Source organism: Corapipo altera, unplaced genomic scaffold, assembly GCF_003945725.1.
Source record: "Corapipo altera isolate COAL_440 unplaced genomic scaffold, ASM394572v1 96, whole genome shotgun sequence".
NCBI lineage: Eukaryota > Metazoa > Chordata > Aves > Passeriformes > Pipridae > Corapipo > Corapipo altera.
The window spans coordinates 1,833,574-1,846,009 of NW_020884962.1; the positions used below are offsets into that span (position 1 = coordinate 1,833,574).

At 56.8% G+C, this 12,436-nt stretch overlaps 2 protein-coding genes across 12 annotated transcripts in view; one reads left to right on the top strand and one right to left on the bottom strand.

The window, feature by feature from the left end:
* Positions 1-5,113, top strand: part of LOC113957175 — a 19,031-nt gene extending 13,918 nt beyond the window's left edge. For 2 of the 5 annotated variants that reach the window (XM_027664384.1, XM_027664386.1), the window contains 4 exons: positions 550-632; positions 825-1,995; positions 3,309-3,389; positions 3,580-5,113. In XM_027664384.1, coding sequence (XP_027520185.1) covers positions 630-632; positions 825-1,995; positions 3,309-3,389; positions 3,580-4,427 — 2,103 coding nt within the window. In that variant the 5' untranslated portion in view covers positions 550-629 and the 3' untranslated portion in view covers positions 4,428-5,113. Of the gene's footprint in view, positions 1-11; positions 271-549; positions 633-824; positions 1,996-3,308; positions 3,390-3,579 lie in introns of those variants that run through there. The other 3 variants (XM_027664385.1, XM_027664388.1, XM_027664387.1) reach the window with 3 other exon arrangements.
* Positions 5,114-6,064: 951 nt separating this feature from the next.
* MISP (mitotic spindle positioning) lies at positions 6,065-12,241 on the bottom strand. 7 transcript variants are annotated; one of them, XM_027664363.1, is made up of 5 exons: positions 12,150-12,241; positions 7,967-10,110; positions 7,342-7,544; positions 6,894-6,932; positions 6,065-6,703 (listed from the first exon to the last, which is right to left on the bottom strand). In XM_027664363.1, exons 2-5 carry the CDS (start codon positions 9,990-9,992, stop codon positions 6,617-6,619), a joined length of 2,355 nt encoding a protein of 784 aa, XP_027520164.1. In that variant the 5' UTR covers positions 9,993-10,110; positions 12,150-12,241; the 3' UTR covers positions 6,065-6,616. The 7 variants fall into 7 exon arrangements, 6 of the variants coding, with proteins under 6 accessions (XP_027520164.1, XP_027520159.1, XP_027520160.1 ...); XM_027664358.1 differs by having other exon boundaries at positions 7,342-7,553; XM_027664359.1 differs by lacking the exon at positions 12,150-12,241 and adding an exon at positions 11,509-11,654 and having other exon boundaries at positions 7,342-7,553.
* Positions 12,242-12,436: the final 195 nt, after the last annotated feature.

A 12,436-nucleotide genomic window follows, 5' to 3' on the forward strand; every position in this document is an offset into this window, starting at 1 on the left:
TGTTCCCTGTGACACAGAGACAGGGAGGAATGTCCAGGCTGCTACATGGAGCCTTCCAAATAGATGGGAGAGTTTCAGATTTAGTCTCTAGTATAAATACGAGTTAAATGTGCAAATCCTTCGGTTGGGAAACCGCCTCTTGTTACTGTTTGCACAGTCAGAGAATGTCAGATTGAACCAGGCTCGCTATTCCTGGTTCTCTCTCTGCAGTTCAGCACTTGGAGACACAGAGCTTGCCAACCACAGAGTGCTGAAGGAACAACTCGCAGAGTTCAGTTTGTAAAATCCTATTTCCAATGTTTATATTTCGTTTCTGTTTTGTTGGTGCTGCAGAGGCTGATCCTGCAAATATTTACTCCAGTCAGGTTTTGTGTTTGGAGTTCCTGGGAACCCAGGGAGCTCAGCCCAGGGAGGGCATGGGCCTGAAGTGGTCTTTGTTCTGGGCTGAGCTTGGAGAAGTTCAGTTGCATCTGCTGGCCAGGGTTTTTTTAGTATATATATACACATACATACATGTATATAGACACACACGTGTGATAATTATTTCAGGTGCTGAGAGAGAGACCATTCAAAGAGTCACTTACTGATCTCCACCTGAGAGGAGGCTCAGTGACACAGAAGGCAGCAGCATGGTGAGTGTTCTGTTATGGCATAAATGATCCCACAGACAGAAAGAATGAACAAATTGGTTTGTAAAAGGAATCATGAGAGGAAATTGCCGATCTACAATTATCACTCTATTGGGGAGGGACAGAAACAGCCCCAGGACTGCTCTTCTCTGCACAGCCCCTCTCACTCATGTTCTTTCTAACATGCCTTTGCAGAACAAGAGCTCTGATGATGGAGAGTGCAGCAAAGCCAGTTTCCTTCACACAGGTCTCTCCAAACTTGTGATCTGGGCACACAGTCACGGGACCATATGCAACGAGATCCCAGCCCTGGAATTTATACAGAACACGGGTCACCTGAGCAGGGACAATGCTATGCTGTGGATGTGCAGAGTCGGACATGCCTATCACTGGCAGTATGAGAAGTTACATGACAGAGACAGAGAAGAGACTGAGGCTGCAGGAAGGAAAAGGAGGCCCCAGTTTTCCAAGGCTTCAGCAAGGGAAGATAGCTTTGGGGAAAAGAGGCTCAGGCTGACCCCATCATCTTTTGAGAGGGGTCAAGCAGATGTTGGGAGCACAGGGTCATGTGGCAGATCCCCAGGAGTCACTCAGCAGAAGGCTGACACAGCCTACACAAGGCATAAGAAGGCATCACCCAGAGGGAGTCAAAATACCAGGGAACTGATGGCATCTTGCTCTGCAGCAGAGCAGCACTTGGCAGTTGCTGGGCTCCAAACTGGTGGTCAGAACATGGAGCTCAAAGATGACAATGATGTACTGATCATCTCTGATGAAGAGCAGTGTGTGGCAGTTAAAGACAACCAAGGAGACAGAATCAACCAGAATAATGTGTCAGAGCCACCTACTCAGGTGGATTTGCAGATGCTCCACTGCCAGGAGTTGGCATTTCACCAGCCAACAGCCCCTCAAAGATCTGCCTTGGCCCACATGGCAGGGCCACCTCTAGCCCGTGCCTACGTTCTGCAGTCCCCTGTCAGCAACCTGGAGGACCCGGGCAGGAACATCCTGAGGTCGGATCATTTCACTGCTGCAGGGCCCACAGCTGAAACTTCCAGAGCAAGGAACCCCCCGGGGTCAGCAGCACCAAAGGTGTGTTTCAAACCTCTTCCTGTCTCCAGCACTGAAGCGAAGCCCCAGCTTGAGTCGTGCCCCTTGGTGACATTCTTTAAGTTCCAAGCCACCGCTGATGTCCAGCAGCAGCTCCAGCTGAGCCCTCCAAAGCGTGGCTTGCTGGGAGTGGACTCCAGCAGGAATGGCACTGAGAATTTGGCAGAAGAGAGCGAGCCGTCGGCATCCAGGCAGGCACCTCATCCTTCAGCCTTCCAGAGTCCAGAGAGCCATCCACCTGCAGCCTCAGACAGAGGTAAGAGAGCCCAGAGTTCTGTGCCTGCAGGGGTGTGGGGGTGTTCTTTTAATCACTTTCCCAAAATAGCAAAGGAGGGCGAGTTCACATCACTGCCAAGATCTATTCTGCAGCATCTAAGTAAATCCCTCGGATTTGGGGCACTCTTGTTTCTACTCAAAGGGACTAAAAAGGTCCCTGCCTGAAGCAATTAGCACTTCTGTAGGAAATACCCTTCCCTGAGTTACCCAAAGGTGTTCTTGGCTGCAGCCCAGCCTCAACATCCCAGTGTTGAACACTTTGGTCTTCCATTTTATGTAGTATCCCCACATGGAACATTGACTGTACTTGAGAGAATCTCTATGGGAAACTGGAGCCAGAGATGGGAACTTGGGTCTCAAGAGAAGGAAACAAGGGGAGGTAACTTAACCCAGAGAAATTGTGGCTGAAGCCCTGCCTGCACCAAAGCCAGCAGCAAAAGATCCCAGCACTGGCAGTGTCAGCCCTGCATGGGAAATGCCAGGAGCTCCATGTATTGTTTTAGTCCTTCCAAGAATGAAGGTTTTCATATGCACTGTCCTGCAGCATGGGGGCCTGGGTACGTGCTTGGGAAGGGCAGAGGGTGCTGAGGCAGCATTTGGGGTCTGTCTGTGATGTGCTTACACCGTTGGTGCTGGTCCTGAACAGGCTTGGGGTTACAGACACTCGTGTTCCTTGTGGAGCCACAACCACACAAGCTGCCACAGTTGGGTTTTGGGAGCATTATTTGACTATTTTCATAACTGACATCAAGTGTCATCTGAAGGGACTGGACATTCACCTGGGAATGTCTGTGTAGTGTCTGTTCCTGCCAAGGTAGCTGGCTCATGGCTCAGAAGAGGCCTTGGCATTATTGATTCACGAGCTGTTGCTCTCTGCACCCAGAGCAGTCAGTACAAAACAGGTCAGAAACCCAAACCAGTGGGACAGGGATCAGAGGAATCCACCTAATCCATCCACAATATGTCAGGATGACAACTAAACCTGTACAAAAGAACCTGGTACAAAAAGGGGAACCTATAGATGTTGGCTCACAAGCCCTTTCCCATCTCCCCCTCCTCAGTCCTGGACAAGTCACAGGCAAGCAGATGGAGCTTTCCAGCAATCCAAAGAATTAATTTCTCACGCTACATTGAACTAGGTAGATGTGGTATTGCCATGGCAACTTAAGAGAGAGCCCAACTGGAATCCTGGCAATCCTTTAAACGAAATAATAATACACATTTACTCACCTGTTTGTTTTCCCTCACCATCCTCCTCAGCTTTTGGTTCATGCTTTTATTTCATGATGACAGGGAAATCTCCCTGTCTGGCAGTGAGGAGGGCCAGCAGCCAACAGAGAGGGAGCAGGAAGGAGCCCAGCCCTCCCTGGAGGGGTGGGTGCTGTCAGGTGCCGCTGGTTGTGGAGAACACAAAACTGATCCACAGCTCTAGGGGAGGGGGTTTGAGAGAGTCCTGGCCCCCGAGTGGCTTTCAGGAGGGAGGTGGACACCATCCTGCATCTCCTCGTGTTTTACTGATCTTTGTGAATTCTCGCTGTCTACAAAGCTGTGTCTTAACTTTCAGGTGTTCTGCAGAAGCAGGAGAAAAAGAAAAACTGTCCCACTAGTGATATAAAGGTGTTCAAAGACTGGCTGGTGTTGCACCACCCCTCTGAGACACGTGAGATCCACACGCTGCCGCCTGAAGACCTCGACCGCTACCTGGTCTCATTCTTCAGCTCCACCAAGAGACAGGATGGCACGGATTTTTCTGCCCATTCCTTTGGCTTCTTGCAGCGCAACATCGAGCGGTACCTCAAGGAGCACGGCTACCAGTACAACGTGGTCAGAGGGCTGGAGTTCAGGGCCTCTCAGGAAGCTTGGAAACTGAAGCATCAGTGCCTGTTCCAAAAGAAGAGGGAGGAAGAGTGGAGTATTTTGGAGAACCTGACAGATGAAGATGTGGAAAACCTTCGTAAGAAGGGAATTTTAAACAGGACGGACCCTCAGGGCTTTCTGCACCTCATGTTCACCAGCATTGTTAGGGGGTTTGGGGCAAGCACCCACAGCCAGAGCCGCCACCTCTACTGGGGACAGCTGGTGCTGAGGAAGAGTGAGGGAGAGGTGGAGTACTTGGAGTGGAAGGATGATCTGAGCCCAGAAGGAAACAAAGGGGAGTCAAGCCCACGGCTCTTTGCCAAGCCTGCTGATCCAGAGAACTGTCCAGTCACCAGTTACAAGGAGTATGCCAGGAGGAGGCCACCGGACAGCCTGAACGACAGTGATGCACTTTACCTGGCTCCCAGGCCACAGTGCTCCAGCTGGGATGAGGTGTGGTACTTCAGCAAGCCACTGACAAGAGCCAAAATGGAAAAGATCTTGAAAGTTATTACCCAGCAAATCAGAGGAGCCGTAAGGAAGCCCAGGCAATAGAGGTGTCCCTTCAGCTTTCCCCCTTAAACCACTCCAAGGCTCCTCTGAAACAGAATCCTGTCGTGATATTTGGTGTAGGCTGAGAGCAAACATCCTTCTGCTGGTCTTTGCCTTGGCGCTGAAGGCACCTACACATCTGCAGCGCCTCAGCTTCAAGGTAAATTCCTCTGTTGTTCTTTCTGTTGTTGGAATTGATAATTCAGTGAGTTAATGAGAATCTTCAGTTTCACATTTGCCAAACAAGTTAATGTTCTACTGTACAGTCAGTGCCATGAGAAACCACCAGTGCTGACACAGAGGTCTTGAGGGTGGCACGGCCCAGCCAGGAGTGTCAACTGCCCCTTCATTTTGGGGGCTGACACAGCTCAGCCCGGGGCACAGGCCTGCAGGGAAGGAGAATGACAACGTTGCTGATCCCCATCTCATGGGATTGCTTCCGACAAGGTTCAGGTCATTTCCCTTAGTGAAAGATTCGTAGATTGCAGAAGTTGTAGCTGTTTTAAGAAGTTATTTAAAGTGTCTTACAGCGTTGAAAGGTTTTATGGTAAGTGGTTTCCCTGGAGTGCAAAATGCAGCTCCCCAAAGGCCCTGGGAGATGTGCCGAGCTCTGCTCAGGGCTGTTCAGTGCCTGTTACATTCCAGTCAGGTTGTTGGTTGCATTGTTGACAGAAACAAATAAAAGAACCTTTAGCTCAGTCCTGTCTGTCTGTTCTGCCAGGTTGCAGCAGGTGCCCTGCTGGCTCCCTGGAACACCAGCGTGTTCCATGTTGTTCCCTGCGGTGTCCCTTGCTCCCGGCCTGGTGGTGCAAAGCTCTCCTAGGGGGAGTTTGGGCCCTTTGAAGCCCTATGAGCCACCTCCATGGTTTCTGAACAAGGCCTTGGGGGCTGAGCCCTTTGCCAGAATCGGTCCTGTTTGAGGAATTTCACAGCACCAGATAACTTAGGGATGTTTGAAGAGACATAAAAAAAGACAAACTCAGTTCACCAAGTGCTGGAGGGTGTCTGCCTGTTCCCCTAATGCTGCTGAGCCCTGAGGGCATCACGAAGGCCCCATGATGGCACAGCCATCCCAAAGGGCCTGCCCGTGCCCAGGTGACCCAGCCGTGGGCACAGCTCTGCGCCCCATGGGGCCAGGCTTCTCTCAGCTCTGAGACCACCACTGGTCTGGCTTTTTCCTCCCCTGTGCTGATTGGTTTGGCCCACACCTGCCAAAAAAACCCGGTGGCACAGTCAGCCCCCTCCAACCTGTCACAGCACCTGGGCCCCTCCCAGCTCCCTGGGGCTCCACCAGGGAACTCCCCCAGTCAGCACCCACAGAGTGGGGCTGGAGTCCCAGTGGGGTCTGTGCAGGGACCCTCCTAGCAGGGGCAGCCAGGCACAGACATTGCAGTGTGGTTGGGGTCAGACAGGACCTTAAAGTCCCCTCGATGCCAACCCCCAGTGCCATCCCCACCCCAGGCAGGGACCCCTTCCCCCAACCCTGGGTGCTCCCAGGTCCAGCCAGTGGGACCTTGGTGCTCCCTGAGCCCAGCAGCCATTGGGACCCCCAGCCCCAGCTCCAGCAGCCCCAGCCCCAAACCGTGGGTCTCTTCCAAAACACCAGTGCAGAACCAGCAGAGCAGGTGGACAGAACAGGCTGGGAAGAACAAGAGAGCAACAACTCTTTAATAAATTAGCAAAATAAACAGCATTATATATATATTTATATTCAATTGCTGCGTCTCCGTGGATCACAGGAGTTAAGCCAGTGTTGATTCCCCAGTCTCAGGGCAGTGCTGATCCAGAGGCCTCAGTCCAGGTATCCCTGAGGCGATGCCCGGCCTCACGGGACCTAAAAACCTGAAATCACTGAGAAATAAAACAGCTTTTTTGTAAGCCAGAGACACAGCTCCCAAGGGGCAAAGTGAATTACCAGATGATTTCACCTGGCTGACTCCAGGTGGAAGTGATTAAAAAGTACTGATCCAATTTTTCCCCTCTTAAGAAAGTAAAAAAAAGTGTTCCCCCACAGGGAGGGGGAGGAAGGAGCAGATCTATTGCATGGAAGGATTATCAGTGACAAAAAAACCAGATTGATTTGCAGGGTACATGTCTCCAGTTGTTGCAGTGGCCAGGGGTGGAACTGACTGGGTATTTTGGTCACGAGTCAGTCGATCCCAGACAGGGTGAGCCCCCGGCCCAGGGGTCCCTCAGTCCTCGTCGCGGACGTACTGCCCGGCCTCCCAGCGCTGGGCCATGGCGCTCTTGTGACGGATCACTCGGGTGCTTTCCACTACCTGCACGGACCAGAACGTGCAGGATCTTTGTAAAGAAGGGATTTTTATAATCAATCTGTTTTGCAGAGCTGCCCCCCTGCCAGCCCCCCCGCCCGCTCTGCTCAGCGCAGTGCCCACCCGAGGGGAGCGCGGGGGAACGGGGGTGTCAGGGCAGCCCGAGCAGAGCCCCCGCGTCCCTGAGGGACTTTACCTCTGTGTTGACCTTGTCGATGGGTTCTATGCCTGCGTACTGTGGAAAGGGGAAGACAGGATCAGATAATGGCAGCCTGGCAGGGCAATATCCAGAGGCGGCTGGATCCAGCCCCCGGGGTGGTCAGAGGAGGGGAGGCACACACAGTCGTGCCCTCTCCGGGGTGGGGGAACGGTTCAGGCCAGGTTCCCCCCAGGAGGAAGCTGCTGCTCCTCTCCAGTCCCACCCAATGCTGGCAGCCCTGAACAGCACGTGCAGCCCTGGGGAGCTCACACGGCCCCTCACTGGTGCCACCACCACCAGGTCTCCCACCAAGCCAAACAGCTGGACCTCCAGCTCCAGGTGGGAGCCAGAACAGCCACCTCCACCTCCAGAGCCACCAGTCTTCTCCTGGGCTCCAGCCCCCCAAACATATGCTGCCCAGAAAGGGCAGGGTGGGCACATTCACCTTTCCATCCTCCTTCACCCTCCTCCTCCTCTCTTCAAAGGGGCTGGAACGTGACGAGTCCGGGGTGAGGGTCTCCGTGCTGCCCTGGGAGGAACTGGCCACTCTCAGTGGGGTGAAGGACGACATCAGCCCCAGGATCCCCGTCTGGTGTGAGGCAGGAGTGGAGACAGGAGACCCAGACACCGAGTAGCTGCCGCTGGCACCTGAAGCAGCTTTACAAGAAAGCATCGGGGGGTGAGGGACTCCAGGACTGCTCCTGGGGGCTGGAGACCCTCTGGAGAGCCAGGCCCCTGCCCCAGACCCACGTCCGCAGGAGGTCTGGCAGATTTGGTCGCAGCTGGGGCCCTGTGCCAGGGACTGCAGGAGCTAGGAGGGGAAGTGCATGAGCTGGGCCCTTCCAGCCCTGTTTGCTGCTATGTGACACAAAGTCATCAAGCCCTGAGCAGCTCGAATCAAAAGCCATGCTGCTCCTGCGGAGCCCATTCCTCCTCAGCAGCAGTTCTCCTGCTGACTCCAGTGTGTTGGTATCAAGTTCTCCTGGGACAACTTGCTACCAGTGCACAGGAGCCCTTATGGGCATCCCCCAAGATCGTTGCTGTACCACTCTGCCCCTCTCCTCCCTTACCGGAGCTGTGCCGAGAGCGGGAGCCCTCCTGGGGAACACTGTCTCTGTAGTGGTTCATCAGCCGCCGCCGCTGCTCCTGCAGCTCCTCTTCCCTCTGCAGGTCGCTCCGGATCTCCTCCTCAATCAGTGCAGACGTCTGGGGCTTCCAGGTCCGCAGCCGGTACTGCTCCTCCCGGCCGTCCTCCCTCCGCAGCGGGCTCTGCGTCCCCATGTCCTCCGCGAAGGAGACCTTCGGCTTCCACAAGGAGAGGGAGAAGTACTCTCTGGGCAGGACAGCAGTGCCGGTGGGGCTTGGGGTGGAGCCGGGAAGCTTTCCTCCCCAGGAATCCTTGCTCCCCCATTTGCTGGCACTGGCGGAAGCGTGCTGGGACACCGAGGGCTTCTCCGGGCTCCTCTCGCTGACGGTGAAGCGCGGCTGGGACAGCTGGAAGTGCGCGATGCTCGCTGTGTAGCTGGGACTGCTTCTCCTGCCCCTGGTGTCTTCTGTGGGGCTGGGGCTCGAGGACTGCTCCACCACAAACTCCTTAACCCAGCTCCTCCGCTCCTCTGCCTGCCTTGGGGCCGTGGACTTCTGTGGGGGGGCTTCCTCCTGCTCAAACACCCTCCTGCGCTCGTCCAGCTCCTGATGCGTCCCCCTGTCATACGCCCCCAGAAGCCTCCCTTGCCTCTTCAGATCTTCCTCCCGCTTGGTTTCCTGCTCGATTTCCCTCTGGACATAAAGGGAAGCACGGCCTCTGTCCTTCCCTTTCCTGCCTGGGCCGGGAGAGCCATGAAGGGCGAGGACAGGCTTGGTCTGGATCTCCACCAGCTCACTGCCGGAGGTCAGCCGCTGGATACCCCTCTCTTTCCAGAGGTTCTCCTCCCTCTCCATCGCCATGCGGATCTCCCGCTCGATGGGCGTCTCACTGCTGACCTTCGTCTCCTTGCCCAGCCCGTTGCTGGCAGCCCTCAGATCCACGAGGCCACTGAAGGTCTCATTGGAGGCACTTCCATCACTGCCGTAGCCTGTGTTGGCTTCGTTATACATCTCACCCAAGCCGGAGTCCAGGTCCTCTCTGGACAATGCTTTGGTCAGGCTGGACATTTTCACAGTGGGATACGACCTTTCAGTGTGAGCTTTTCTGGGAGTATAAACCTCCTCCTTCTCTGGTGTCTCGTAGGACACATTGTAAACCTGGTAAACACTCTTGTCCCTCCTGCTCTGGCTTGATGCACCGGCACTACCATAACCTCTCACAGCCTTCGTGGCCATCTCAGGGCTGTGCCACTCTTCCCTGGAGACTTTTGTCACTGACTCTGGCTTAGGGGATATGGCCTGCTGCCCTGGGCTGAAAAAAGAGCCTGGGCTGGTCTTCTCTAGCATCAGAAACTGCTGCCGAGCCGCAGAGAAGTTGATCTGCTCCGTGTCGATATTGTCAGGGTCCACAGGTGTCGCAGCCCTGCCTGGGGAAGGTTTGTCAAAGCTGATGGCAAAGCTGGTGGTGACACTGCCTGCATGCCTGCCTTCACCCTGGCTGCCCATGCCAGTGTTTATGGAGCTCAGCTCATCCATGGAGCTCCACCTCTCGGCAATGGTGGAGCTCTTCCTCATCACCTGGCTCCGGATGACCTCCCTCCTCTCGTCCTCAAGCTCCCTGGCTTTCTCGGGTGAGATGTTGGGTGGAGGGACCCTGTACAGGTCCTGTTCCTCCTCATCATAGAGCTTTGAGGGTTTCCTCTCACCCCTGTAAGCCCTGAGGTCGTACAGGCTTCCCGACCTCACCACCTCCAGCTTGGACTCCCTGTCCGGGGACGGGGTCCAGACATCTTTTCCACCCTCCAGGAAATATGAGGGTGACTGGGACCTCCTCTTCCAGCCATAGCCATTTTCTACCCTCTGGGTGCTGTGTTGAGTGGAGCCAAACACATCGTCGTCACTGTCGGCCCTCAGCTCTGCCAGCGAGCCGGTCTGGTGCCCATCGCTGGAGTCAGGCCTGTGCGAGGCCTGTGGGAGCTGGAACACCAGATGTCTGGTGACTCTGTCCATCTCCTGGGAAGAGCCACCCCTCTGCCAACCTGTCTTCGGATTGGGGCCGCTGCTCAGCTTCAAGGTCACCCACGAGCTTCTGGCTCAGCAGAGGCCAAGGGGCCAGACCTGGCTGTCCCTGCAAGCAGGAGGGGAGAGCAGCCGTTAAGAGCAACAGGAGGAGCAGAGGTCAGGGCACAGCCCCTCTTCCAGCCTGGTACCGCTGTCCTTGCTGGGGACAGAGACCAACCTGCCCTGTCTGGGGCTGGAGCAGGCAGAGCACAAAGCACCATTCCCAATAGGAATTGCCACAGAGCCCAGATCCCCCTCCGACCTCTGTCCCCCAGCCTGAGCACGTTCCAAGGGAGGAACGTGCCCATGCCAAACCTGCTGCAGGTTCGTGGCACCACCAGTGGCAGCAAGACCACAGCCACGGTCCGACTGGGCATCACCCTGGGCACAGACACCCTCTGGTGTCCTGTGGGCCTCTCCACATGCACAGGGCAGGGAGGGACCTCCAGCCCCGGGGGGCAGCAGCAGGGAGAGGTGGCAGCAGTGGCACTGAGGCCACCCCTGCCTGGAATATCACCTCGTGCATTTACAGGAAGGAGCCTCCAAGCAGCCGAGCTGTAGAAACAACTGGGTCATAAAAGTGGTTTCATGGCTCATAAAACGAGGGGACTTTAACCCCCCTGGCATGCAGGGCAGGAGTGAGTGGCCCTGACCTTGAGGTTGATGCTCCAGTGCTGGCTGAGCCAGAGCTGGCTGGGACAGTGGGTGCCAGGCAGGGAGGGGCAGCACAGGTGGGTCCCCATGAGGCAGCAGCTCTCACTGCACCTCAGATGCCATCCCGGCCCCGGCGCCGGGGACACCAACGTCCCCAACGTCACCCACGGACAAGCCGGGCGTGCCCAGGGCCAGCAGCACATCCTGTCCCACTGTTTGCCGAGGCTTAGCCACAGCCTTGCTGTCACCCGTCAGCACTCCTGGCTGGGCTCCGTGAGCCCCAGCAGGTCAGGGTGTGTCACTGCCGGGCACCGCTCCGGGGATCTCACGGCCTGCTGGGAGCATGAGGCAAAACGGGAGCAAGCCCACGGTGATGCCAGCACAGCTTGCAAGCACAGCTCAGGGTGAGGCTCCCCAGGACAGAGGCAGATGCCTGGTGCTCCCCCTGTCTGGAGCATCTCAGCTCATCCCCAGGATGAGAGCACTCTGGATATGGCTCCTTCCTGCAGTAACACTGGTGACTGAGCTTCCCCTGCTCACCTCCAGCCCTCCTGGGATGCACTGTCCTCCCACAGGACAGCGGGCACGTGGTGTTGGGCTCCAGTCAGGAGCTGTTTAAGCCTTTCCTTGATCTCATCAGCAGCACCTGGGGTGTCCTGGCTGCCCATGCCCAGCCCCAGTGGCTCAGCCTCTCCCCCTGCAGCTGTGCTCTGATGGATTTCCCTGTAATTCATCTACCTGTGATTCAGTCTTGCTCTTTCATTGCCCCCGGTGACCTGGATAGTGAAAACCACCTGACCACACCTCTTACCGTGTTCGGGGTGGTCGAGGTCCTGGCTGGAAGGGGACACCCCCCCGGGGAGCGCTGGCAGCTGGCACAGGAGGGGAGCAGGGAGGAGGAAGCCAGCTGGGCTCTTATCAGGGCTGCTCCACTCGAGCAGAACGGCCCCTCCCAGAGCTGCGCCCAAATCCATCCACCTGGCTCAGCTCTGTCCGGCGCTGAGGGACAGTCAGGGTTTAGGGGTCCTGGTCATCCCCCCTGGGCCGGGCTGCCCCCAGCCCAGCCAAGCACCACAAGAGGTGCTGGCCAGAGCAGGTGGCATTGCAGCACCCGGCAGTCTGGCCTGGGCCCCCCCACTGCAAGGAGACATCTGGGGTGCTTTCCAGGGCCTGCCCGTGCCGGGGGTTCTGCGCGGGGCTGCAGAGCTGCAGGGCCTGTTCCTGCCCTGTGCCGGTGGCCGCGAGCCCTCCCAGACCGACCGACGTGCGAGGCGTGCACGAGTGTCCGGCGTGTGGCCAACGTCCCTCCACCCACCCACAGGCTGCACCAGCCCTCCCTGCACACCCTCGCTGCCACCATCCCTGGGTGGGCACCGGTCCCTCTGAGGCTGGGGGACACGGCGGCCCCCCAGCACCTGGCACTGCCCTCACCCCCGACCACGCTGCACTTACTGTCCAGGAAGCCGTTGGGGTGGGGGTCCCCATGCCCCGAGGAGGCCACACAGGGCACCCAGCTGAGCCGTGTCTGCTGGGGAGTGGCCGGGGTGGCAGCAGTGGGGGGCGGGGGGGCTGTGGGTGGCGTGGCTGCGGGGCCCTGATAAGCTCAGCACGAGTCTGGGGGGGAATTCCAAGAACCATGTTGGGCTCAGTGCTCTGTCCCTGATCTCCCTGTGCCTCCATCACCCCGCTGCAGCTGGTCCCATGCCCAGAAGGCTGCCCTTGGCTCTGATCCGCAGCAT